At 44.8% G+C, this 27,821-nt stretch overlaps 1 protein-coding gene across 2 annotated transcripts; it reads right to left on the bottom strand.

The window, feature by feature from the left end:
* On the bottom strand, window positions 1-27,821 carry atp1a3a (ATPase Na+/K+ transporting subunit alpha 3a). Of its 2 annotated transcripts, XM_030740794.1 has the most exons (23): window positions 27,445-27,821; window positions 14,783-14,896; window positions 14,071-14,130; window positions 13,637-13,840; window positions 12,543-12,656; window positions 12,211-12,345; window positions 11,840-11,957; window positions 9,701-9,789; window positions 9,376-9,555; window positions 8,246-8,444; window positions 7,161-7,405; window positions 6,832-7,024; window positions 6,495-6,670; window positions 5,747-5,883; window positions 5,485-5,635; window positions 5,230-5,398; window positions 4,535-4,689; window positions 3,704-3,827; window positions 3,251-3,396; window positions 2,893-3,023; window positions 2,002-2,103; window positions 1,685-1,776; window positions 1-1,362 (listed from the first exon to the last, which is right to left on the bottom strand). In XM_030740794.1, exons 1-23 carry the CDS (start codon window positions 27,448-27,450, stop codon window positions 1,334-1,336), a joined length of 3,069 nt encoding a protein of 1,022 aa, XP_030596654.1. In that variant the 5' UTR covers window positions 27,451-27,821; the 3' UTR covers window positions 1-1,333. The 2 variants fall into 2 exon arrangements, with proteins under 2 accessions (XP_030596654.1, XP_030596655.1); XM_030740795.1 differs by lacking the exons at window positions 12,543-12,656; window positions 13,637-13,840; window positions 14,071-14,130; window positions 14,783-14,896; window positions 27,445-27,821 and having other exon boundaries at window positions 9,376-9,549; window positions 9,757-9,789.

Raw genomic sequence — 27,821 nt, 5'->3', positions numbered from 1 at the left:
TGAAAAAGAGAGATCCTTCTGTTTTATTTCATTTCCTTTTTTGTGCTGCTGTTTGCAGCGTACGCTACAGGAGCCTTATTCCATAATTCCACTGATTTAAGAATGAAACTGGAGAGAAATCTCTTTTTCCGAGGACACAGAAAGATTGTAATTTTTTTTTCAACAGCGGTGAGATTGGGTGGGGTTGGGAGGCTGTAGGTGGGTCAGGGGTGGGAGAATAGGAGGAGGCAGGTGGGTGGAGGTTTACAGGGACGGAGGGTTCGCACGGTGTTCACAAACAGACAGACAGGGACAGATAGACAGGCGGGGGGGTGGGGTGGGTAAGGTTGGTGGTGGAGGGGAAGTGAGAGACGAGATGAACAGTGTGTGCTTTGTCATGTCTGAATGAAAACAAGCAGCTCTCAGACTCACTCTGAACTTAAAAAAAATAAACGTTACGAACTTTGTTGTTTTTTTAAAAAACACGTCTATTAGAAAACAACACAAACAGAAAACAACACTGGGAGGGGGGGGATGGGCGGAGTCAGAGGAAGGAAGTGAACTTGAGACGGCTGTTTTTATGGTGACACTGATCCTTTATTGATAGGAGAGGAGGAGGAGGAGGAGGAGGAGGGCAGTAGAAGATTGGCAGTGAGTAAATAGAAAGACAGAAACGAAGGCAAGGAGAGTCGCGGTGGGCGAATGGCAGGAAATGGCAGTGATTACTGAGCTGGATCTGGGCGGCTTTTCTCTGGCAGGAAATAAATAAATAAATAAAAAAAATCAAAACCAAGATAAAAATGATGCCACCCACTCGCTCAAATCGGCAGTTAGCAGTCTAGACCAGAGCTGCCGTTTTGTTGTGCTGCTCAGCAGGAGCGATCGCAGTGGAACAGTCAGGTTTCCAGCTTTATTCTCAAGATGTGTTCTTTATTGGGTTCCACACAGCGATGTAATTTGAGTACACGTATGAAGACCGGCTGTAACGAACAGTGTAGTAATAAGCATCGGCACAAACAGTGTTACTGGCAGACTCATGCTGTGTAGACTTTGGATAGAAAAAAGGGGACAGAGGGACAGAAAGGACGGGGAAGATTTACCAATGCACCCTCTTCCCCATCCTCTCCTCCTCTGTCATTGGTCCTCTTGTCATCTTGGCATTTTGTTTTTGTATTTCTTTAGGAAATGAAAAAGGGGGAACAAAGATGAGGAGTAAACATTTTCTTGTACATTTTGGGTATGGATGGAGGGAAGGAAGGAAAGAAGGAAGGAGGAAAGAGAAAGACAGTGGGAGAGAGAGAAGAAGGGATGAATTCAGGGAAAAATGGGCAAGAAGTAGATGACGCTTGATAATTTAGTAGTATGTCTCTTTTTCCACCCAGCCTGCATGGAGACAAAGAGGGAGACAAGAGCAAGCAATAGAGAAACGTTACCCATCAAAGGACAGATGCAACATATGTTACACATATATCAAGTTATTTTAATATTCACTGCTCACACTGTTCTCCTGTTTGTCCTACACAAATATATCATCTGTGGTATAATTACACAGTTTATAGCAGCTGAATTTGGAGATTAAACTCTTTACTGTCTGCTGAGATGGCAGCTACCTGCACTTTATCAGCACCAGACTGCAGGTGCATTCAGAAGTGCTTCATTCATATACAGTACGTGTGTGTGTGTGTGTGTGTGTGTGAGATCTCACCTCCGGGGTTTCGGCGAAGGATGAGTTTTCGGATCTCATCGTAAACAAAGATGAGGAAACTGTACGGGAACGCACAGAACCACCAACTGGGCCTGAGAGAGAACAGGTGGAGGTGAAGCACAAAGAACATTTAAATAACATTTAAATAAATTGTGGTGACAGAATGGAGGTAAAGGAGATGGGGGTAAATTTAAGTCCATTCGGGACAAAAAGAACCGTCTTTGTAATTCATTACCTGTAAAAGTGAAGTTTGACTGGACACCACAGTTACTGTGATGATATTTTGATGTTTCTCTTTATTAATGAGCGATACTTACTTGAGTGGGTACATCCGCAGTGCCACGTCCATACCAGGGCAGTAGGACAGGAAAGCAGCCAGAGCCGTTTCCTCAAACAGGCCAAAGATCAAAATCTTATTCCTGGAAGAAAATAAATGCAGAAGAAGACAGGATATTACAGCAGTCACATGTATGGATAAAAAAGAGGAAGTAGGAGGAGATGTGAAGGTTATTTGTAGAGAAGAGTCTTCATAAAACAACTACATCAGCTGTTCCCAGCAGCCTACATTTGATAAAACAGCTCCAAAGGTGCAGGCTCACAGTTACAGTAACAACATTATTACTGGTTTGTGTGCCGCGCCTATAAATACAGCACACACCATGATGGGAGAGGACACACAACAGGAAACTAAACAAGATGGAAGGAGGAACCCGTACATTTAATCTGGTTAGCTAGTGACACCTAGTGGTAGCTTTGGGAAACTGTAAAAAAACAAATCAAAACTTATTGATCAATCAGGATCAGAAAACTGATACTGATGTTCTTTAGAGAACAGACCTGCAGACCTGGGAAAGTATTCAGTACTATTAAGCAGAAGTACTAAAACAGCAGTACTGTACCTACATATATGTACTGTGCAGTCTGTATTTTGTATGTCTATTGAGCTACACAGTTTTACTTTAATGTAACCCAAAGCTGGTTCAGGGTGGATGTTTGTTATCACTGTGCTTCATTAGCCTGTAAGAAGAAGCTCCAGTTATATAAGTCACATTCAAAGATAAAACACACAATGATACCAGGTCGACTCTCCATCACGATCCAACATGGAAGAAAGTACTTCAGGTCTGAGATGAACCTTCGTCAGATCCCAACAGATGATTTTAAAAGGAATTCTTTATGTTATGGTCACTTTAAGCTCCTGCACTTACTTCATGCCCTGCTGGAACACAGAGTTACGTCTGGTCTTGCAGATGATCACATCTGCCCACTGCACCACCACAATGCTGACAAAGAAGGCCGTGTGACAGGTGAACTCTACAATCTTACGCTGTTCGTAGGTCTGCACAGAGACACACAATATCAGCTGTCTGTTTTCTTTATAAATAACCTGATACACCGATATTACATCAATGCTGTAGTCATTCAAAGATGATGGCAAAAAAAGAAAAATTTATAGCATTCAAATAAATCTAACAGGTCACTCAAAAATAGCCCCACAGCTGCCCCACCACACAGGTGAACCACCTGAAACCACAGAAACACCGATACTGCAGCGTCCACTCATACCCATTGCTGTCCGTAGCTGTCCTCCAGGTCGTTGTTGGAGCGATCGTCCCAGTTGAGCCGAATGCCGACGAGCAGCGAGGGCAGAAAACCATTTTCAGCCATGATGACAAAATAGGCAAAGAAGCCTCCGAGAGCCTGGATCATCCCTGCAGAGACACAGAGGCCATCGCTGTTTCACTGACAAAGTAAAATCCTGCAGAGTCAAAACAATCCTCAAAGGCAGAAGGACAAGAACAGTTATGTTTATAGTAAATAAGCACTAATGGGTACGGGCTGATATGAAAATACTTTAAAACCTACGGTCTAAACTCCAGGTGTGGATTTGTTGTTAATATCTTTGTGTTGACGGTTTCTAAGACACCTCCAGCTTCCTGCTGTAAGGTGCAACAACCTTCATGCAGCACCATGAGCACTGTTTCCAGTGCACGAACTGTAAAGAGTAAATGTACCCACCAATCTGTCCGTAGGCAATACTGATGAGTCTCTCATTGACCAGTTTGTCTCTCAGGGGGTTCCTGGGCTGGCGCTTCATGATGTCGCTCTCTGCTGCTTCATAAGCCAGAGAGATAGCCGGCACCTGGAAGAGGAGAGGCAGACATTTTTACTTTAGTAAGGATCGGTAACTTCACTTACACACATGCTTCGGGGGATTTATTTATGTGTTTTTATATCATCATGCTATCAACACAATTTTCTTTAGCCTTTTTTTATTTGGTGTTTGGCATCAATACATTGTGCTTCTACACAGTGGTCCCACACTGCCACCTAGTGTCCTTTTATTGCACATGTACCATTTAAAGTGACCTTGAACTCGACCTCTAGTAAAGCAGTGAACAAGTGTGAGCAGTTTGGTGGGTTCAGCATCAACTGTTTGCATCTATGGTGTCAATCTGAACTTTCTAGGTGAGATCGTTCTCGAGTGTCGGCCAGCATTCAAGTTTCTGTGGAACAGACCGCGCCCCCCCCCCCCCCCCCCCCCCCCCCCCCCCTCCACCCCTGCCCCCACCTCCGCCATCCCGCGTCCACCCCCGCTAGCAAGGCTATCACAATAGCTCGCCCTTTTCTTCCAAACAGCCGAGCTAAAAATGACCATGCTGGTTACCTGTTCATACTGGTTACCTGTTCTTGGGGCTGTTATGATAATTAATGGCATTATTGTATATTATTGCATGTTTTTACTGTGCATGAATGAAATTTTAGAGTGTTTGGAGTGATGAATGCACTGAGACAGTTAATCCTCTGCATGTTAATAGCCTGAACAGTTTGCCCGAGCGTCGTCCTCACCATGTCAGTTCCCAGGTCGATGCAGAGGATAGTGATGGTGCCCAGAGGCAGGGGGATGTTGACCAAAATGAAAAACAGGAAGGGGGTGATTTCGGGGATGTTGCTGGTCAGAGTATAAGCAATAGACTTCTTAAGGTTGTCAAAAATCAGACGGCCTGGAAAGAAGAAGGTGGAGCATAAATACAAGAAACAAAATAAGGAAACATGAAATGTGTTTCGCTCGCAGCGGCTGTTGAACTCATTTTAATGAAAATCTTTGGCATGATGACCAACAAGGGTCATTGCTTTAAGCTCAGTATTTGGTCTCTGCACCAACTGTGACATCACCACAGCCCCCCCAACCATTTACACTGGTCCAGACTGCAGTCTGCTCCTGCATGGTGTCTGCCAATCAGAACAACCCATCAGCACTGATGTGGAATTAGAAGAAGCTGAAACAGGAAGCTGAGTTTTCTCCAGCTTTTCAGGCTGTTGCAGTACCTGCCTCTCACCTGCACTGATTTAATGTTGAAATGGTGGTGAAGATAAGACTGCACATACACTCATGTCTCCAACCTGAACAGGTGCCAAAGACTGAGCGGTGCACAACAGGCCAAAATGAAGGCTGAGTGTGCCATTGTGATGTCACTTTTGGTGCGCTGCTGTCATGAGGATGGCAACTGGGAACACTCTGCCGCCTTTTGTTTATCCCTCACCTTCTTCCACTCCAGTGACGATGGAGGCAAAGTTGTCATCTAGCAGGATCATGTCTGCAGCTTGTTTGGATACGTCGGAGCCGGAGATTCCCATGGCAACACCGATGTCAGCCTTCTTCAGGGCGGGAGAGTCGTTCACACCGTCACCCGTCACAGCCACGATGGCACCCTGTCAGAGGGGGAGGAGTCACTTTACAGCCCCAAAAAGAGGTACAAATGTTCACCTGCAGATCTGTGGCAGTGCAGTAAAGGTACCTGTCTCTGGCAGCCTTCAACAATGATGAGCTTCTGCTGCGGGGAAGTTCTGGCAAAAACAATCTCTGTGTGGTTCCTCAAAATGTCGTCCATCTGCTCCTGTGTGAGGTCTTTCAGATCTGTACCGTGGATCACGCAGGCCTTGGCATCCCTGCAGGATGCAGACAGAAAGATTTTTTTTTTTAAACAAAACTTGGTGTTCTTCAGCTGCAGCAGTTCTGTATCATGGCTCAGTTAAAGCAGCCACAGGAGTAAATGTTACCTGGGGTTAACCTGGCTGACAGGGATGTTCAGGCGTGCAGCGATGTCTTCCACCGTCTCATTCCCCTCAGAGATGATGCCCACACCCTTAGCGATGGCCTTGGCTGTGATCGGGTGGTCACCAGTCACCATAATAACCTACAGGAAGAAAAGTAGCCAAAAGAAACATAGAGAGGACAGCAGGCAGGAGAAGAATACGAGAAACGAGATTAGTTAACAGAGTTAACTAATCCCTCACACCCTGGACACTCCTTGTTTCAGCTACTGCCATCAGGCAGACGTTTCAGGACAATGAAGGCCAGAACAAACAGACTGAGGAACAGCTTTTATGCCAGGGCTATCATTGAACTGAACTCTGTGTGGTTTGGACAGTGATGTGGGGTGGTAGTGCTGACTGTGTGCGTGCGTTGGTGTGTGTATTGGGGCTAGATTCGTCTTAATTTACTATTGTGCACTGTATTTTAGTAATCATTTTTATCACTCATATTTTTATTATTTTATTATTTATTGTCTGAGGCACCTAGAAAGGAATGCATTTTAAATTTCGTTGTGCAACTTCTGTGTACAATGACAATAAAGATTCTGATTCTGAGTTTCAGAAGCATATTTGAAAAGAATTAAAAACCAGTAACAGAAAAACTAAGTGTAATATTATGTTTGATGAAATTCCTGCAGACATGTGCGTGACAAAGCGGAAACATCATCGTGCATTTTGAGCCCTTTAAATGTCAGAACAGGAAGGCGCCCACCTTGATGCCAGCTGAGCGGCATTTGCCCACAGCATCAGGCACGGCAGCGCGGGGAGGGTCGATCATGGACATGAGGCCGACGAAGCAAAGGTTGTCAGTCTGGAAGTTGACATCATCTGTGTCGAAGGCAAAACCTTTTGGGTACTTGTCCTCTGGCAGAAACAGATGGCAGAACCCTGGAGGAGGAGGAGGGACGGTTAATTAATTTAATTGAATGTTTTATTATTTAGTAGAATCTGAGAATAGAACACAAGAAACAGAATAAGTCTAAAGTGTATTTCTATTCCCTCATTTTTTCATGACATTTTAAATAATCACCATTCCCTGTCATCCTTACCCAGCACTCTCTCTCCCAGCCCCCCCAGCTCTAGATAGGCATTCTGGAAAGCCTCCTTCATCTCATCATCCATCGGCTGCTCCTTGCCCTGGATCAGGATGGTGGAGCAGCGGTCGAGGATCCTCTCTGGGGCTCCCTTCATCACCAGCAGGTAATGATTGTCAGCTTCTTCCTCTGTTTCATGAATGGAGAGCTGATGGGAGTGCATTAAACCATCGTTTAGTTTACAGCGCTGCGCAGGTTTGAGCCAGTTTGTTACATTTTACCTGGTTTCAGCCAAAATTAATTACTTGCTCGTCATTTGTTTCTGCTGTGTAAAAAGGCCTCACCTGGTACTTGTTGGTGGAGTTGAACGGGATCTCGGCGACTTTCTTATTCTTGTCCCTCATGGCCTTGACGGAGCCACAGGACAGTTCGATGCACTTCAGCAGGGCCGACTCTGAGGCGTCACCGGCTACCTCGCGCTTCAGAATGGGCAAAGATTCCTGACCGGCCTTGAACACAGCACGGTTGCACAGGGCAGCGATGCGAGCCAGAGACACCCATGTAGTTGAACTCTTGTCGAAGGAGGAGCCTAAAGAGGCAAAAAGGAGAATTACTGTTTCTGCCTCAGGTCAGTGAGCCTCACTGATGCAGAACTACCAGGATTCAGATTCTTATGTTTTTCTTCAGTTTTTTGTGTCCATCCATTATTTAGCATGGAAATATGCCATGCACAGGCCACAGCTACCAGCAGGAACTTTACTAAAACACGATTAATCAACACTCAGACCCATGTTATGCATTTGAGACCACCGCAGGTGCACATTTGTAATTAGCATCATGAAGCACATGCTGATGTCTGAGAGGACAACATGTAAACAGGCCTGAGAACAACCATCATGTAGAAGACTGAGAGGCTAGGATCCAGAAACAAAGCAGCCGTCTCCACATGGGCAGAGCCCGCAGTGTTCAGGTCTGAAGGAGACATCAGTTTAGAAGCGCATGCTTGTTGTTCTCTTCAGTAAATCCAGGGGGCACTTTGTTTTTGTCCCACAGCATCAGACTCAAACTCTCCTGTGAAATACTCTGACCACTGAGGAAGAACAGCAAAAGATATGGATGGTGTTCCTTTGGGAATGAGGTACACAGTCACTGTTCCCCCGACATCATGGCTCCTTTTAACCACACCCATTTCCCAACGTGAGATCCGAGTTCAGGGTCAGCGTTTGGACAGTTACTAAGACTCAGATGCATTACAAGCATGGCAGGAGCAGTGGATCTGCAGGAGGTGACTGTTTCACCATATTTCAATCAGGTTCCTTTTAACAGGCTACAGTTTTTGATCACATCTTACAAACACATAATTTTTCTATGCAGAGTCTAAGATCAGCAGATTTAACACATACTACATAAAAACAGGACAAAGTCTCACCAGACTGATCCTCAGTCGTGTCAGCTTCGTGAATCTGATTGTCGAACCACATGTGGGCCACGGTCATCCTGTTCTGGGTCAGCGTGCCCGTCTTGTCGGAGCAGATGGTGGAGGTGGAGCCCAGAGTTTCCACAGCCTCCAAGTTCTTTACCAGGCAGTTCTTACGGGCCATTCGCTTGGCAGTCAGTGTCAGACACACCTGCAGGAGGGTGATGACACCAGACACAAAAGCAAAGGAAGAGTGGGAGTGGCAGAGGAGAGAACAGGTGGGACAGAGGTAAGAGAATAACACAAAAGGAGAGAAAATGGATCAAATCGATGGGAGAGAGAGAGAGAATTAGTCTGATATGGTAAACTACAAGAACAGATGAGCATCTCCAGACACTGAACTCATTCCTGCCAACAACCTGAAACACACGACCCCAACTAGGAACTAAAAACCACCCAGATGCCTGGAAACGTTCATCCTGCTCACTAACACAGTGCTTTACATACACAATGCAGTACGACCAAAAAAATCCTCTCAGATTATAAAAACTCAGCCCAACAAGCGATGCAGAGAGAATACGAAGCATGAAGGAGTGATGCGGTGAAGCAGAGCAGCGGTGCATTATGTTACCATGCCAAGTACGGCAAGAACAATGGGCCAAACTAGCCAAGGTCAAGCAGAGGAGACCTAAATTCATTTGCCTAATGTCATTACATCAGCTAGTCGTCATTGCAGACAGCACCGCAACTGGCCTGGAAAAGAGAGAGACACACAAACACATATGGGACTGCCCTGGGAGAAAGAGAGAGAGATGAAAAGACACAAACACAGACACACAACACCATCAGCACCACAAAAACAAACCGAGACAACATTAAAGCAGAAAATACAACAATCTACACACACACAAACACATCACAACATCACAGAGAGCACACAAGCACAGAGAGAGGGACAACAACCGCACACAACACGACAACATCAGCCAAAAATCACTGATGACAGAAGAAAAAATACACGACGACTCCAGAAAAACACAAACAAACAGTGAAATGAACATTTGAGCCTTTTTCACAAAGAAGCACACCTAAGCGTCTCACACACAGACACCCCATGTTTCACACCCTCTCTGCCAACTCACAGTGACGGTGGCCAACAGTCCCTCGGGCACGTTGGCCACAATGATACCGATGAGGAAGATGACGGCCTCCAGCCAGGAGTAACCGAGGATGAGAGAGAGAACGAAGAAGGTCACGCCGAGGAAAACGGCCACGCCTGTGATGATGTGGATGAAGTGCTCGATCTCCTTGGCGATGGGTGTCTGAGGACAGAAAAGAAGGCGTTTAATTAACTGAAGAGATTTAATGTCTGTTACACTGTAAAGCTCTGAGAAGGTGACAGAGGAAAGATAACACGCTGTTTCACAGACGGTGAATTAATGATTAGCTTTGTGTGGGTATATTTACCTTGCCGGTCTCCAGCCCTGACGTGAGGGTGGCGATGCGCCCCATCACCGTACGATCACCGGTGCACACAACAATACCACGTGCAGTTCCTGGAAAATCAAAGGAACAGGGTATAAAAAAATGACTGAATCAGAATCAGAATCAGAATCAGAAGGTTTTTATTGCCATATGGGTGAACAGGTTCCCAGCATTAGGAAATTGCTGCGGTACTTCGTGCTTACAGGAAAAAAACAAACAAATAAGTATAAAAACTATAAGACAATATACAAGTATACAAATTGCAAATATACAGAGATATTAGACCTTACAAAATATACAGTGCAGAGACTAATTAAAAGATAAGAGAATGTAAACTATATTCCACTAATATGTACATCAGTGCAATCAGACAGGTGCATAGACATAGGGTCATCAGCGTTTGTGGAGGGTGGTGGTAACAGTCTTAGGGTAATTGTTCATGAGTCCAACAGCAGAGGGGAAGAAACTGTTCTTATGGCGGGAGGTTCTGGTCCGTATGGACCGTAGCCTCCTGCCTGAGGGGAGAGGGTCAAAAAGTCTGTGCCCAGGGTGAGAGTGGTCGGCTGTGATCCGACCTGCACGCCCCAGTGTCCTGGAGGTGTTCAGGTCCTGGAGAGATGGGAGGTTACAGCCAATCACCTTCTCAGCAGAGTGCACAACGCGCTGTAGTCTCTGTTTGTCCCTAGTGGTGGCTCCAGCGTACCACACAGTGATGGAGGAGGTAAGGATGGACTCAATGATGGCAGTATAGTATGTTAATATAGATTAATTGTTATTATATTAGAGAAAAAATGGACAGAGTGATGATGCTCAGAGGCATAATGCAGGATATAGAGTGTCCACAAGAGGGCACAACATCTCACTATTTCCTGTTCTTGCTCTGTGAGAATCATGATGTGATTTGCAGGGATGCACCAGAAAGGCACTGCTACAAGGTTACAGAGGATCACAGCCCCAGTTCACAGCCTCCCTTTGGTGACTGCAGAAGTCACTGGCTCTATATTTACCACACTGTGACTGTGGGAACTAGAGAGTGACGTAATGATATCCTGGGCTATATTTTCTTAATCAAAAGAAAGAAAAGCAGACTGTATCTATCAGAGCTCTACTCTGGAATCTGGAACGGTCTGCCCACAGTTCATGCAGGTGCTGAACATCAATAAAGGCACCACATATCTCACCCTGCAGATTAAATATTTGTTTTTCCATCTTTTTATTCAAAGAGAAAAGCAGCAAACCAAAGAGGAGGAAAGGTTCAGACTGGAACCTCCTCTAAAAGAAACAGCTGTTCATGTTTTTACATACAGCATCATATTTGCTGCTGGCTCACCCTTAACTATACACAGTCACAGGGCTGGGGCTCGTTAATATCCATTTAACAAATTAATCAGGGACTGGGCCACGATCTTGCACCACACTTAATAAATCTGTAAAGATGTTCTGACATTGGTTTGTATGAAAAATGAATGTAAAAGCCTCGAGAGGATCCACTGGATTACGAGAGCTTACTGAACTGCTTAATTAACTCTGACCCTCTGAGGTCTGCTCGTTAAGACGTCAATGAGCCGACGCGGTGTGTAAAATCCAGATAAGAGCCGGTGAGCAGGAACATACAAGGAACATGGAACTGGATAAAATTAAAAGCAGAAGCTGATAAAATGCACATCATCATTATTTTAATTTCCTTCCAGGTGCCCGAATACAAGCTTAGCCAGGCCAGCTGTGAGGTGCTGTATGTAACACGTGTTTCATGGTTTCATAACAGGAATCATCATTCAGTGTCTCAGACTGAACCTTTAGGAGCACCAAAGAAAACGGTGTCATCATTGAGGACTGTATAAACACAGGAAGTTTCCCGTACAGGGATTATGTCTCATCCTGGACTAAATACTTTTTCCTATTTTGGTCTTCATTGACTTTTTCCTTTTAGTCTAGGACCATGCTTAATCCATGACTGGGAAACCGGCTGAGGAAGTTTCCCGCTGTGCTGTAAGGTTTACTGTCAACACCAAAAACCTCACAGTCAATGTTCTGTACATTATGTGAAGGACATGACGAAGGATGTGGGAATAATGATCACTTGGCTGCAGGAAAATGTGATGATGATAATGATGAACTTACCCTCAACACAGTTGGTAGAGAAGAAGGCAATGTTTCGGGTTTCCAGGGGGTTGTCATGGGTACAGTCAGGTGACCTGGTCTGGGGCTCGGATTCACCGGTCAGGGATGAGTTGTCCACCTGGATGGAACAAAATACAACAAACACGATTAGTTTGTGAGATCTGTCGGGTCAGAGAAAACAGGAAGACAAGGGAGAGAAACCTGCTGAGATCCAGAGACACATCTTTACTGGGAATCCTCACAGGAAGTGATTCACTTGTCACACATGGGTTTGTGATATAGCTACGTTCTTCAAAGGCAGCATTATGTAAAGTGTAGCTCTCTCCTGTGGTCTGTGTGGTTTCAGGAGTGTATCTGTGACCGCAGCTCACCTTGCAGCCATGCGAGGAGATGATGCGCAGGTCAGCGGGGATCCTGTCTCCTCCTTTCACTTCCACCAGGTCTCCTGCAACGACCTGCTCAGCATTGATCTGCATCTTCTCTCCCTCGCGGATCACCAGGGCTTGCTGGAACACAGCGTGAGAAATATACCAAGAGAGAGAATGAAGTAAAGATCATCTCATGCAGTACACACCAACAGAACCTGGGAGCCCACACAAAACAGTTTTCAGCATCCTTTGGTCTTTGAATTAAAAAGGTTCGGACATATTTGTGAGCAGTCACCACAAAAACATCCTGATGATGATGATGAAGTGTCAGGTACCTGAGGGACCATGTTCTTAAAGGATTCCATGATCTTGGAGCTCTTAGCTTCCTGGAAATAGGAGAAGCAGCCAGTGATGATGACAACAGCTGACAGCACGATGCCCAGGTACAACTACAGAGAAAAACAGAGAGGAAGAAAGGAGTGAGACCGACTCCACCCTTATCTAAATCTGTATCAGTTGAGGTGGAAGGAGGAGAAAATGATGAACCAGCAGAGATACAAAGTAACTTCTTGTCAGTAAGAGCTACAGACTGAAGTTATTTCAGGAAATCACGGCTTCTGTAAAGTCTGAATTCTAGAAATAACACAAATCATCTTTAAGGCTTTATTTGTGTCCTGCATCCTGCAGCTGACAGACGACGTGGTTTCATTTGGACTCAATGAACTGAACACAGTCCATCTGCTTGTGCTCTGTTAGTGGCTTTATGGCTGCGCTGGTCTGTTGTATGTTTTAATGGATTACCATTAGAAGCTCTGAAACTGAATCTCGTCTTTCATATCGCCTTACAGCATCTGACATCACAGTGAATTTACAGTTTGTTCACACAGTCCTGGCCACTCATGACTCAAAGCTGCTGATGCTTCACCCTGAGACCGCCCCGCGGCCCGAACAAAGCACTCTGTCCTTTCATGCTGTGCGTGTCAGAGTTGTTTAGCCTCAGTCCTTTGTCCCACTCAGAGCTACGACCTGGCATGAAACAGTGCTGACCCGTGAACGCTCTGCTCTTACCCTGCAATTAATGCCAGGAGGCATATGCTCCCTGTGGCGAGGCCAGAGTTGTTACTGATGGGACGCTATCTGTCAGTCCAGAGATGGGTCAGTGGGCATGATTTCTACAAACAGCTGACGCATCTTTTATCACAGGGATGAGATGCGACCTCATCCCTAAGGAGTAGTGACTCAGCTAATTGCTGTGTAAAGTGATATGCCAGGAGACAGGGAGCGCGCTACAAGCAGCTTCGCTTCCCTTTTTTATGTCCAGGTTCTCACAGGTGTTTGTGTTTTAAGCAACAAGCCCTGCCTGCTTAAAATGGTTGAGGATTAATAATTTATCCAATCATCTATCTGTCCATCCTGACAAAGCGCTCACATTATCCCCGGCAGGCTCGTCCTCTGTGGCAGCCTGGATGGCATAGGCCAGGAAGCAGAGAATGGCACCGATCCACAGCAGGATGGAGAAGCCACCGAACAGCTGACGACAGAACTTGACCCATTCTGGGGTGGTAGGGGGTGGAGTCAAGGCGTTGGGGCCGTCCCTGGCCAGGTACTCTGCAGCCCTGGCATTGGTCAAACCCTGGAAACGAGAGATGGAATGGTAAGGAAACAGGACGCAATGATGGGATGTGAACAGAGAATTTGAATAGAGCAGGAAAAGTGGGAATGATGAGGAAAGAAAGGCAGTGTTATCTACTTATGGATAACTGACCCTTTGGAATCTAACAGCATTCCAGAAGAGGTGACACGGACGTTGACACGAGGAAAAATATCAAAACGTGTCATTTGGACTGGAAAGGGAATACTCACTTGGACAATATCCGTGTTGTACTTCCGGCAAACTTCCTCAACAGACATTTTGTGCTCAGTCTACAAAGAACAAAAATGGATTAATTATTAAATCAATTAAAATCTCAGTAACAATGTTTTCCATTAAAACTCCATTAAATGCACTTCGAGGAGGAAATCCGAGCGAGCAGCAGTTACACTCAGTTTGTAGGTTTCTGGTTGAACAGCAACAATTTTTTGCATTTTACACTTTGACAAATGTTTCTGAAGTAATTGTGTTTAAGAGTGATGATATTTTGTAAATGATTTTGTTATCTGCACATGTTTGATATGGCAGGGATTTCCTGTGGGTTTGGACTCCTGCGTCATACAGAAGACTTTCCCTCCACAGGAGGATTAAATTGCTCCGGCATATTATGTCAAACTGCACTGTAACATTACTGTACACCAGCTGCTCCTGAACACCGCATCTCTGCCGGCTCCTTTATAACGGGGGGGATTAGATTACAGTTGGATCACAGCGCTCTGAATGCTGGACTGAGGCCAGGATGCCTAACAAACCTCTCAGTGCTCAGCTGGGACTTCTGTTTACTCCGTCTATGATGGAGACTACTCAGACTTCATGTGCGGTCATTCTGCATTTTCATTATGGTTTATACATCAGCACCGGGAGCACACCTGCAGGAGACAGCGGCAGGCTAAGATGAAGTGTGGTTCTGAACAGAGTACGTACTATGGGAACCTCCTTCTTCAGGTCATCCAGATCCTTGCCTCCCTTCTTCTTGGGCGACTCCTTCTCATCCTTGTCCTGCGTGGTAGCCACGCGGTAGCTGTCCGACCGTCCATACTGTAACAGACAGATAGGATATATATTTAATTTAGCCATGCAACAGGAGAGCCATATTTAATTACAACAAACAGCAAATCAATACCCTGCTATACTCAGCACCTGAGGGAGAAGAACACTGAAGCAAAGACAGCTAAAAACGACTTGACTGCCTCACTCGTAGCTGTTAGGAAACCTAAAACACATTAATTATGAAATAATGCCGTAAAGGCTCAAGACTGATCTCTGATTGGACCGTCAGATTGTTGACAGTCTTCTTCCATAATAAGTCCCAGTCAAAACATTCAGATTGAGCTCTAAACTTAGACATAATCCCCTGGAGTGAGACGGGGAAGTCAAGACTTCCTGATTAGATCTGCATCATTAGAGAACAGGCCAGAGTCAAGAGCCCCACTTAAACTGCAACTTACACCCGTCTCTAATTAGGCTTCTGCTGCTCACAGCATCACTGTGGCTGAAGGGGAGTCGAGGGACATGTAGGAGCCACAGGACAGAAAACAAAATGCATTTATATATGAAGCAATTTTCTAATGTGCACATTAAAACATTTAGATTCACTCATATCCTGCTTTAGTGTGTGTGTGTGTGTGGATTCGATGCAGTTTTATTTTCTCTGTTTCATTTTCTAATTCATGTTCTTGTAACCTTATAGAAATATCATATTTCTATAAACAGTCTGTGGGTTTTCATGTTAAATCTAATTACTATTACATGTTTAATAAAACAGTCACCTGAAATAAAACAAATAACCTGTAAACAAAGATAGAAAAGCAGAGGTGCAGAGAAGCTGATGTCCATAAATCATATTTCCCAAATCAATGAACTATTTTATCATTTTTCCCAGTCTGTCAGTATTTATACACATGAGTCACGTAGTTAAATGGACAGGTGTAAAACTGATGAATGAGATGGTTGGTTTTACGTTTCCTGGACTAAAACATCTTCATACTCATGCGATGGTATAAACTGGGGCTGAGCTTACAGTACAAACTAAGACACTTCAGCTCTGTGAGTTACAAACACTGGACTGTGAAATGAAAGAGGTTATAATATGACCTCCTCCTTAAATATAAATATATCCACTTAACTTTGATGTGATATTGATTGACGCTAATGATTAATATCATTAAGAACCAATGTGAGGCGCACACTGACACAACCTATGACATACTGATTTGGTTTATGAAGCTGGGTCAATAAAATGATGTATCCACAAAAATACCAAAAAAAGAAATCTCTTTCCCTAATTTCGAGTATTTCAACAGTATATTCAGAGCGATGGAGTTTATTAAGTCAGGTCACATGTCCTGAGAGGGTTCGGATGCTGAAAAATGACATCACACAGATGTTTACTACCATCCAACTGTAACAATGTACTCAGTGAAAAAGCACCTACTGGGACTCAGATTGTGTTTAATAAGATGGGAGACTGACTTATTTTGGGAAAGCTCTTATGTGGATTAGTCTGGGCTCAGAGGGTTCACACTGATTTGATGGTTGCTTTATGCTGTTTACCATCTGTTTCTCCCTGACTGGAGTCAAAGCTGACGGGGTGACGGGTTGTTGACAGCCAACGACTTTTTTCTCTGCACATCTGCCTGTGAGCAGTTTAACTTCAGAGTCTGTGCACATGCCAAATGGTTTCATGTCAAGATTACATCAGCACCTTCTGCTGTACAGAAAACTTAACACAGTCGCCTAAATGCTGCTTTACACTACAAAGAGGTGCACTAAGATGTGTGCTATCATATAACTTATAGGTCTTATCCAGGCTTTTCATTCATAACTGTTCTGGTCTTGCAATGCTAACAGTGATGACAACTCCTGCCCAACTTTACAAACACCACTGATCCAGCTGCAGCTGGTCTGCTCCTGATCCATGTGCTGCTCTGGACCAAAACTTATGACTCTCAGTAAAAACTGTATGCTTGGCTGCCCCGTTGTTGTTGACTGACTACCTCATACGCATGAATTTGCGTGGTTTATAAATCCAATTTGTCAGTGATTGCAGGTTATCATTAGGGGGCGCCACAGCAGATCATCTTCCTCCATCTCACCCTATCCCAGCATCCTCCTCTGTCACTCCAACCCTCTGCATGTCCTCCTTCTCTACATCCATGAACCTCCTCTGAGGTCTTCCTCTTTTCCTCCTGGTGGCTCCAACATCCGTTATTTAATATTTCCACTATGTTTTGTTTCCAAACTGCTCAACCTGAGCTGTCGCTCCGATATACTTATTTCTAATCCTGGCCACTCTCAGTGAAAACCTGAGCATCTTCAGCTTTGCCTCCTGTCTTCTGTCAGTGCCACCAAACCAATCATAGCAGGTCTCACCACCATCTGGTGAACCTTAACATTCAGGTTATGATACTGGCAGATTTCAAATGTACATATATCTGCAGCACGTGCTTATTTACCATCCTTTGTGGTTTCTGCACACAGGTTTACGTGTGTGTGTGTGTGTGTGTGTTTGTGTGTGTGTGTGCTTTTGCCATCTGTCAGGAGGTGAAGTGTTCCCTGGACACTCATCCAGCAGGCCGTCAGATTACGGCTGTTTACTACACTGACAGATTAACCCAGTGAACAACAATAATCCCTCTCAATCACTCTCTCCCTTTCTCTTTACTATCTTCCTGCTCTCATTCATCCTGACTCACTGAAACATTTCAAACAGTTCAGCAGTTCATAAAAACTGCATGTTTAGAATCATCAGGTATATTTATTGATATATATTTCATTCTTCTAACTTCTTTTGTATCTTCACTGTTCATTGTAATAAATAAGTTATTGATGAAACATCAATAGGCCAGAACCTGCCAATATAAGTCTGATTCTTTATTGATGATCTTTGTAATTAATGGAAAAAAATTGGGCTATGTGGTTTTCAGGATAATAGATTCAGGTGTGCAAAAGCTCCACTGCCATGGCTGTGACATCACTGTGACATCACTGCTAAAACTAACTGACAGACTTGGAGGAATGCAGCTCCAGTGGACTGAAGTATGACACATGACGAAGCTCGTAAAGGTCTGTGATTTGAACCTTCACATAAACTGAACCGAACGAAGCAGATGATGGTTATTCACGACAATACAGGAAGAAAAGCAGATTAAAAAAACTCCACAGTAAACTTAAAGAGGACGTTTCTGTGAATCATAGTGACCTAGGGCAGCCACTAATCTTCCTTTCCACACTTCCTGTCTCAGAGGAGTGCTGCTCTGACACGGCCTGAATCAGACCTGCTCACTGGCAGCAGAGACACGATTTTAACCTTTACATTTATTTTACCGACAACAGGTCGGAAATATTTTTTTGTCTTGTCAGAGCAAATTGTCATTGTTTGTCATGCTCATGTTTTTTCATAACAAGTGCCCTAGTTAAAGATACACGCTCATTTTAACTGTTTACTTTTCTGGAAAAAACTCTATTTAAGTGTCAAAAGAAGAAAATTAACACCTAATTTTACAGACATTTAAAGGTATTCCTGAACCACAGAATAGGTGCCTATAGTTCCAGATATGGCTCCATCCCTTTGAGAAAGTACTGAATGCTATATCATAGCTTCAAACCTGTTAGACTGATTTACTTCACTGTTCATGTGTTGAGATGGAAACTGGAGGTACGTAGCTGACACAGTCATGCAGCAGGAAACAAGCTTATTTGATGCTTTACTGTGACATTCAGGTACCTACGATGTAACCTATGAACAACTGGAAACCCTGGAAAAGTTCATAGGCTGACTAAGGAGGAGTTATCATACAGTAATTAAATCTGGCATGCCTTAAATTCAACCTTTACTGATGCCAACTGCATGTTTTCTCTCCAGATAAACACACACTGGATACAGAATTGAGGACTTGGAAAAGTAGTACTAGAGACGTTTTTGTGATTCATCAGCTGTGCAAGAGTGGGTGGCTGAATTCCAGAGGGGTGGGGAGAGCCTTGAAGATGACCCAAGGTCCAGACATCCTGCCACAGCCACCACCCAAGAAAACACTGACCGTGTTCACCACATGGTGATGGATGACAGACATTTAACTGTTAATCAGATAGCTAATGCTGTAGGCATCTCTGAGTTGAGAACATTCTGCATAACGAACTTGGCATGTCGAAGGTTTCCACTCAGTGGTTGTCACAACTTTTGACCCCTGATCAAAAGCGCTCCAGGCTGGTCACGTCACAGGTGAACTTGGGACTTTTTGAAGAAAATCCAGCTGGTTTTCTTGAACCTTTCCTCACCCAAGACCAATGCTGGGGTCACCAGTTTGAGCTGGAGACCAAATGGCAGTCCATGCGGTGGAAACAGCCGTCTTCTCCCCAACCACAGAAGGCCAAGGTGGTATCATCTCCCACCTCTGGGATGCAAAGGGCATCATGCTCATTGACTACCTTCAAAAAATCCAAACTATCAGTGGAGAATACTGTGCTAACTTACTGAGGCAGCTGTGAAAGACAATCAAATTAAAACGGCCTGGAAAACTGACGAAGGGGGTCCTGTTTCACCAGGACGATGCTCCTGCACACAAGTCTGTGGATCCAGTGGCTGCTGTGCAGGACTGTGGCTTTGAGCTTGATGATCACCCTCCATATTCTCCTGATTTGGCACCGTCTGACTATTTTCTGTTCCCCAACATGAAAAAAACACTTGGCTGGGAATCAGTATCGGACCGATGATGAGGCCATCTCTGCTGTTGAGGACATTCTTCAGGGTCAGGATGAAAGGATCTACACCACAGGAATCCAAGCGCTGCAACACTGATGGATGAAATGTGTGGACCGCAGGGGAGACTGTGTCGAAAAATAAAACCCATTAGGTCAAGTTTGACCATTGCATTGTGTTCAGCCTGTGAACTTATCAGCCCACCCTCGTATGTCATGCTGCTACACTGGACTTCTAAATGTGTGTTAAAAACAATACCAGACATGAACTTCTGAACTCACGAGTCTGTGTCATATTAGGATGACGTACAGCTGGTACAAAACCAAACTGCCAGCCTGAATTTGATAAGCAGAAGAAAACTGATGGATGGAAGTACATTTATGTCAGCATCACTCATCAAAGTGATCCAGTTAAAATCCAGTTCATATTCCTCTGACTCTCCCTTCCTCTGCTCAAATACACACTGCCTGGTCTCTGTCTCGTTACAGGCTGGAAAACCTGAGGAGGTCTGAGCAGCAGATGTGGTGAGCTGAGGTACAGGACAGATTGTACATGCTCAACATTTGTAGTCTGCTCTGTCTGTTGGTGTATGGCCCCCGGCTCATGGCACCGCAGCACGGAGAAGCACTGGATAAGCCATTTTTAATCTGCTGAAATCACTGCTTGCTCAAATCTCAGACCTCAGAGAGGGACATTTATGGGGGCATCCTAGTTTAAATAATGGGAGATTTAAAAACCATTGCAAAAAGGGTCCTGAGCCACATATTTGATACCACTGCTCTATGTTCAAAGACTTGATAAAATCTGTCCAGTATTTAGCCATGTTCCATATATTTAGCCTATTTTCAGCTAAATCTGATGATGCTCCAGTGCCCAGAATGTCACAGTTTGAGCTCTGATTTTTGAATGGAGGATGCTGCTGCCGCTGCTCCTGCACCTTCACTGCAGCAGCTCTGACTGGGCCTCAGTGGCTCAGCACAACCACATACACAAAGAAGGGGGATTATCACACACATCAGTGGACTGACCGACCTACAAAACACAGATGAACTGCCTGTCTCACACACACACACACACACACACACACACACACACACACACACACACACACACACACACACACACACACACACACACACACACACACACACACACATTGAATAAGGGTCCTCCATCGTCCGACCCTCCCTTCACCCTCCCACTTTGTTTACATCTCCTCCCCCCGGTTGTCCGTCTGTTTCTGTGCTCTCTTCGACTCTCAGCTGCTCATCTGAGCTAAGGTTTAATCAAGAGAAGCCCGTCTGAACCACAACCACGATACAGCCTGTGTGATGATAATGTTTTAGAATATGTCTTTACAGTGACTAACACTAACTTAACCCACTGTGACTGGATGTGCCCAGTGGAGCCTTGGTTAGCAGACGGAGTGAGTGCATTCTGCAGCATTCCCCACCATTAGGCAGCGAGCTACCCCCTGCAGCGCAGCACTTCTGAGAGTATGACAGAAAATGGAGCTGCTGAAAGGATCAGACTGATGGCATCAACTTTCAGTGGGTGATGTGAGGTTTCCTAGCAACACCCAATCCGCTGGATCCGTGCAAATAACTGCAGTGAGGAGGAGGAGGAGGGTGCAACTGAAATGTTTCAATAATGTATTTAATGTGAAGGTGTGTGTTGTAATAATACTGCTGTGTATGCACGGCTAATTATCCTTGAGAGGTCATACAGGTAGGAGGTGATGTCAACGTGACCTCACTGCATTCCAGCAGGTGTACGTTACACTGACCAGAGAGCAGAATCGGTGACATTGGAAAGCCCTGATCAGTGATTTGCTGTAGTGTGGATCAATACACACACACACACACACACACACACACACACACACACACACACACACACACACACACACACACACAGAGATGGAAACTAGTTAGAGACGCTCCAGGTCTGTATTAATGAAATGTTGACAGACTGGAACAATTACACAACATGACCCTGAGAACAGGCTATGTTGTGTCTACAATTACAAATATAAAACCAGACTGTGTTATAACTGTTTGGTAGTTATATCAGTGTGTAAGCGCGCGACTACAACTTTGGAAATCACATAAAGGGGGAGCATGTCTGTAAATACAAAAAGAACATTTACACAATAAAACATATGAATATAAAGTATATAAAATATTTTCCCTGCTTATTTTTAAAAATCAATACTTGGTTACTGTCGGGTTAAAGTGGGTTAAACTGTGCAGGAACCTTTTCTGTGTTTGGTGATATTTGTTGAGCTGAAAAGTTGAATTTGAAATTAGCTGCTACTTAAAAAAAGTGTTGCTCTGTTTGTGCTCACTCCTCTCCTGTAGGTGCTTCAGAAATGCAACTTTACATACACACAGTGAAGGCATCCCAGGGCGAGGAGGAAAGAGGATGTGTTGAAGGTGTGAGTGGCCTGTGGGATATTATTGTTTTCTGATTACTGAGCAAATATCTCCACAGAAGCTGAGCCAGGGTGCAGCACACGAAAAAATAATTCAGTAGAAATGTGCATTGAGTGCCTGTCAGATTTGATTACTCATTAATTAAAGGTGCTGCTGCCGTTCTGCATCGTTCGGGCCGACTTTAACCCCGGTTATTGTGTCCCCTGTAATTAGAACCAGGTCATAATGCCACTGTTTAAAGTCCTTTATATTTAAAATGCTATGCAGCCACTGAAGTCACAGATTTTTTTTTTTTTTTTACTCTTGGTGAAGGTCAGAGGACATTAGGACAGACAACAAGGAGCCTAATTTGGTCTTTATAAACAAATTAAATTCCTGATCACATTTAAAAACTCTCCTGCAGTGAAGTTTAGTGCAGGCGTGGACATCATAAAGACTCTGGTTTACTCTGCATTAGCTTGATCTTAAATTTAATAGTTCATCTCTATCTTACACCTGTCCAAGCTGTGTCCTGCCTCCCCTCCTATGACAGCTGTTATAGGCTCCAGCCCCTTCGTGACCCTGAATTGGAAGAAGGTGGGAGAAAATGGATGGATGGAACTACAGCACCATCCTATCCCAGCTGTCACAGGGCAAAAGGTGGTGTACACCCCGGACAGGTCAGCAGCACAGAGAGACAAACACCAATTCATGCTCACATTCACACTTATGGCCAGTTTAGAAAGCCAATTAACCCAACGAGAGGTCTTTGCCAGGTGGTTAATTTAAAACCAGGACTTTATTGTTGTGAGGCAACAACACTGCACCACCGTGTCGCTGCACATCTTACATCATCATTTATGATGCATCAGTTCAATTCAGTTTTATTTATATAGTGCTAAATCACAACAATCACCCCAAGGCACATGAGACTGTAAAGACCCTACAATAATACAGTGGGAAGGAAAAACTCCCTTTAACAGGAAGAACCCTCCAGCAGAACCAGGCTCGGGGGGGGGGGGGGGGGGGGGGGGGGGGGGGGGGGGGGGGGGGGGGGGGGGGTCATCTGCTGAGGGGGGAGAGAGACAGAGATTAATAATAACTAATGATTAAATGCAGAGTGGAGTATAAAGAGAGTAAAAAGAGGTGAATGAAAAGAAACAGTGCATTATGGGAACCCCCCCCAGCAGCCTAGGCTTGTAGCAGCATAACTAAGGGAGGGTTCAGGGTCACCTGATCCAGCCCTAACTATAAGCTTGATCAAAAAGGAAAGTTTTAAGCCTAATCTTAAAAATAGAGAGGGTGTCTGTCTCCTGAATCCAAGCTGGGAGCTGGTTCCACAGAAGAGGGGCCTGAAAGCTGAAGGCTCTGCCTCCCATTCTACTCTTAAGTATCCGAGGAACCACAAGTAAGCCAGCAGTCTGAGAGAGAAGTGCTCTGTTGGGGTGATATGGTACTATGAGGTCTTGATTGCACAAATGCAAAAAAGCGGTCCTATATATTTGTTTAATATGTGCACTGAAGGACATATCCTGGTCAAAAATGACTCCAAGATTTCTCACAGTGTTTCTAGAGGCCAAAGTAATGCCATCCAGAGTAAGTATCTGGTTTGACACCATGTTTCTAAGATTTGTGGGGCCAAGTACAAGAACTTCAGTTTGATCTGAATTTAGAAGCAGAGATGAGTCCACTGTCAGAGGCTGTGAGAAGATCATTTGTAACCTTCACTAATGCTGTTTCTGTACTGTGATGAATTCTGAAACCTGACTGAAACTCTTGAAATAAACCGTTCCTCTGCAGATGATCAGTTAGCTGTTTTACAACTACTCTTTCAAGAGTCTTTGAGAGAAAAGGAAGGTTGGAGATTGGCCTATAATTAGCTAAGACAGCTGGGTCAGTGATGGCTTTTTAAGTAGAGGGTTAATTACAGCCACCTTGAAGGCCTGTGGTACATAGACCATTAATAGAGACAGATTGATCGTATTTAAAAAGTGTCCTTTACGGGTGCCGGGGTGGCTCAGTGGACGAGCAGGTGACCATGTCTGCTGTGTAGTGGTGCAGGCCTGGGTTTGCGTCCCGACCTGTGACCATCTCTCTCTCCACTGTAAACTATCCAATAAAGGCCAAAAAACAATCAGACCATGTGAAAGTTTACTGCTATCATATAAACTTTGATTTTGCATTAAAGACTTGATGTGGTGAAAGTTGATTCTTCAACACTACAACCATGATGTCATTCCCAAAAATTTGCCCAGCCTAAACCAGCTAATTTAAAATAAGCTGAAAATGTAATGAACATAAACAGCTGCTATGAAAAAGCTATGATCATGCACATAATTGCCGTCTCTGTGATGTTGGTGGAAAGCCAAATTCTCCTGGGTGGGTGCCAACATTTCATACTGTATGCTGGAAAATCTCTGAAATATCGATGCTTTATTCTGAATAAGCAACTTGAATTGAGTATTTAACCTCTCCAGCAGCATGACTATCAGGATTTTTATAGGTTACAAAACGAGACAACCACTTCATGCTTTCTTCTGCTATTTTTCAACACACGAGCCTCTCAACCAAAAATGACTGATTTTAAATTTACAGGGACATCACTCATTTAGTGAGCTTCAGATTTTCATCATCAGTATGAAACGAAGTCACTGCAGTAACGAAGCCTCACAGCTTCATCACGTATGGACTACACGTCAGTGAGAGCCTCACACACACACACACACCATCCATTCTCCACTGCGATTGGCTCTTCTCCTGAAGCTTCCGCACCAAGTGCATTATGGGATGTGAGCAGATGCCTTCATCCTCGACCATTTTTCTTCTCTTTCTGTATCTCAGCATTCATCTCTCCCTCATTCTGCTCGAGCTCCATCATTGTTCTCTCCTCTGTGCCGTCGCTGCAGGAGCCGTCTCCCACCAGCTCTGTTTTTTTTTTACATATCTGCCTTCCTCCATCTTTTTCAGTGTTCACCCTTCTCAAGGTGACTCACCACACAGTTTCTCTCCCTCTCTCCGCCTCCATCAGCCAGTGTCAGTCACAGTATTTTGCTCTTAGGAGGACCTCCCTGTGAAGCCTGTGGCTGCTGACCTCCATCTTTTCACACCACCAATCCAATCACTGCCTTCTGCAGCATCCGTCCCTATCGATTGATTGGCCCGGATCAAATGACCCTATAGTTGCCTTGTCAACTGAGCCTCCCTTTGGTCTTCCCCACCCCCACCACAGTGCATTTCACTCAAATCCGCTTTATCTATCCGTCCAGCCTTCCCATTGCAAATCCCGGCTTGAACATGGGAATTTCCACTCCTCCCACATGCACAGATACACCCTCCTCCTCCTCTTTCTCCTCCTCTTTCACGTAGTGGTCAGAGCTGTGTGCAGTTTCCCCCTCTGGCAATTTAGTGGAAAGCTTTACAACCACTGCCATTTCCACAACTCGGCCTCCACTCACATCCCAACACCCTCCCAGAGCCGGATGTGGAACAGAAGAGAAGCTACTACACTGTACGGGGAGTTATGGACAGTTTTCTGCTGAGGCCAGATTGGTCACATTTTATAGTCAACACACAAAACAACGCAATCCTAACATGCAAATACTCAGAGTTTTCCCTGGTATAAATGAGCCTTTGGTGTGTGAGTGTGCACTGACATACAATCCATTCATGTGTATTTAAGTGTGTGTTACCTTCCTGAACAGAAGTCAGTGCATTTCCTCTTATCTCTTATTGCGTAATTACATAAAACTGTAGTTTGATGGTGTTTTTATTACAATACCTGACCTCTGTGAGAGTAACTGTGGGAGATCAGAAAATGTTACAATAAAAATACAGACCGTAATACTGCATTGGCGAACAATAATAGTAATTAGCCAATTATAATCACAGTAATAATACAGGATTGACACAGTGGATTTTTTCCAGTAGGAATGAATCTATATGTGAGGTTTTATGAGGCTCCTGGTGTGAAACAAGAAGGTGGAGGTGGAGGCTTGTGAAGCCCATATTTCCTTTGAGTCCTAAGCAGTTGATATTTTTAAGAGTGGGATGTGAGAGATGGGGGTGGGGTGGGGGCTGACCACTGCTGAGGAACCATTTTGACGCATTTGTCCCTGTGCCCGTTTGGTACCCAGACCTAAGATGCCTCCACATCCACCGAGCCCGTATCCTCAGTGACAGCAGCACGACGCACCGTCGCATTATGTAATGCTTGAATGAAAATGCAGCAAATGGCGGGTGGGGAAATTTTAGGGGGTAAATCGTAGCCTTTGTGGTTCAGGGTGCGGGACACCACCCACTCCGTGCACCTGGATTTTCGGCTTCACACGTCAAATTATAAAATGATTGCATGACATCGCTCCCCTTTTTATTTTTTAGGAATAACTGAGAAAATGCACAGCTGCGACTGCTCAGAGTAGCTGCAGTCAGATTTGGAGGAATGAGCTGATATTCCGCAGTCCGGACTGCGGTTTTACCGGCAGAAGGTTACACATATTCCCGCGTTTCACATGCGCATTATTCACTAAAGCATTCATTCCGGAGCGGACTCATCCGTGCCATTACGTTGTCTGACTAATCGTGTATTTAGGAGCTGTGAATTTCCTCAATCGTCTGCAGCAGGTCCGGCGCCAGATGCGCGCTCCGTGTAATCCCGTTTTTTGGAGCAGGTGCATGAAGCAGCACATTTTTCTGTCGCTTCATCACCGCTGCTCGCTAAAGAAGGCGTGCTGCTTATTTCTGCTTTAAAGAACAGACGCTGCGGCGCACCGGGCCTTCCTGGACCTGCTCCTCGTTACAGTACCGAGAGCGTTACAGCACCCTTACGGAAGAACGCTCCTACGACAGCTTAAAAATTAGGATTAATCTCAGTGCGTCTGATGAGAGGGATCAGCGAGCTAAACGCCCCTTTTGTCTGCTGAATGATTAACCACGAACCGTCACAGCACTTTTCATCCACCGGGGACATGAATCAGATTTCGCAGGTGCGAGAAACTATCTTTAACCGGGATGTTCAGCCGGTGAGATTGAAGGATTCGTTATATGTTGGGAGCTGCATTTACGCTACCGGCCAGCGTTACCGTACTGCGTTACCACCCTGCACCGGCGCTGTCTCACCGGCAGGAATCTGGATGCGGCGGACTGACTCACAAATCTGGCGCATGTTCCGCAGGAAAAAGACACCATGTGTAGGCAATAGAATCACCTCGGTTACCCGTTAATGACGAGGGCGCGTGCGATAAATGGGGTCTGTAAGGCGGCACATAAAGAGCCGAGTGACGGGAAATAACGCAGTGCTACCAAATAACGTTAACCACGGGCTTCGGCGAGTCACGCACATCCCACCGTGTTCAATGTCATTCTAACACCCATGTATGGTTAACCCTTTCATCGACCGACTAACCGTTATCATTACTAACACATAACCGACATTTACCACATACCAACTGAGAAGACGCAAGAAATTCATCTCTTACCCCCATTTCGGCGCTGTCAGTCGGGTCTCCTCAGATGAGCTGCTGTTTTAGGCTGGCTTTATAAGGCGAGGAGACAAAGCAAAGGAAGCGAGGAGACAGGGCAGAGGAGAGAATAAAATGCCCCCTTCAGTTGATAATGGTAGCTAATTAATTAACAAAATCAATTAACTGGCTCTCATAATATCCTAAAATATCATTCTTTAAGAGGAACGGGACTAAGGCAAAAGCAACGGCTCATAAAACACTGACGCGGATCTTCAGCCCGTTCACACGAACATCAAAAACGTGTTTTGGGGGTAAATTGTTAAACGCAGCTGCCGCTGATCCTTCGCCAGCCGTCTCCCTGCGAGGCTCTACTGATGCCGGGGAAAGAAGAG

Source organism: Archocentrus centrarchus, chromosome 11, assembly GCF_007364275.1.
Source record: "Archocentrus centrarchus isolate MPI-CPG fArcCen1 chromosome 11, fArcCen1, whole genome shotgun sequence".
Lineage (NCBI taxonomy): Eukaryota > Metazoa > Chordata > Actinopteri > Cichliformes > Cichlidae > Archocentrus > Archocentrus centrarchus.
The sequence above is the reverse complement of the archived record's forward strand: the minus strand, read 5'-3'. Positions and strand labels throughout refer to the sequence as shown.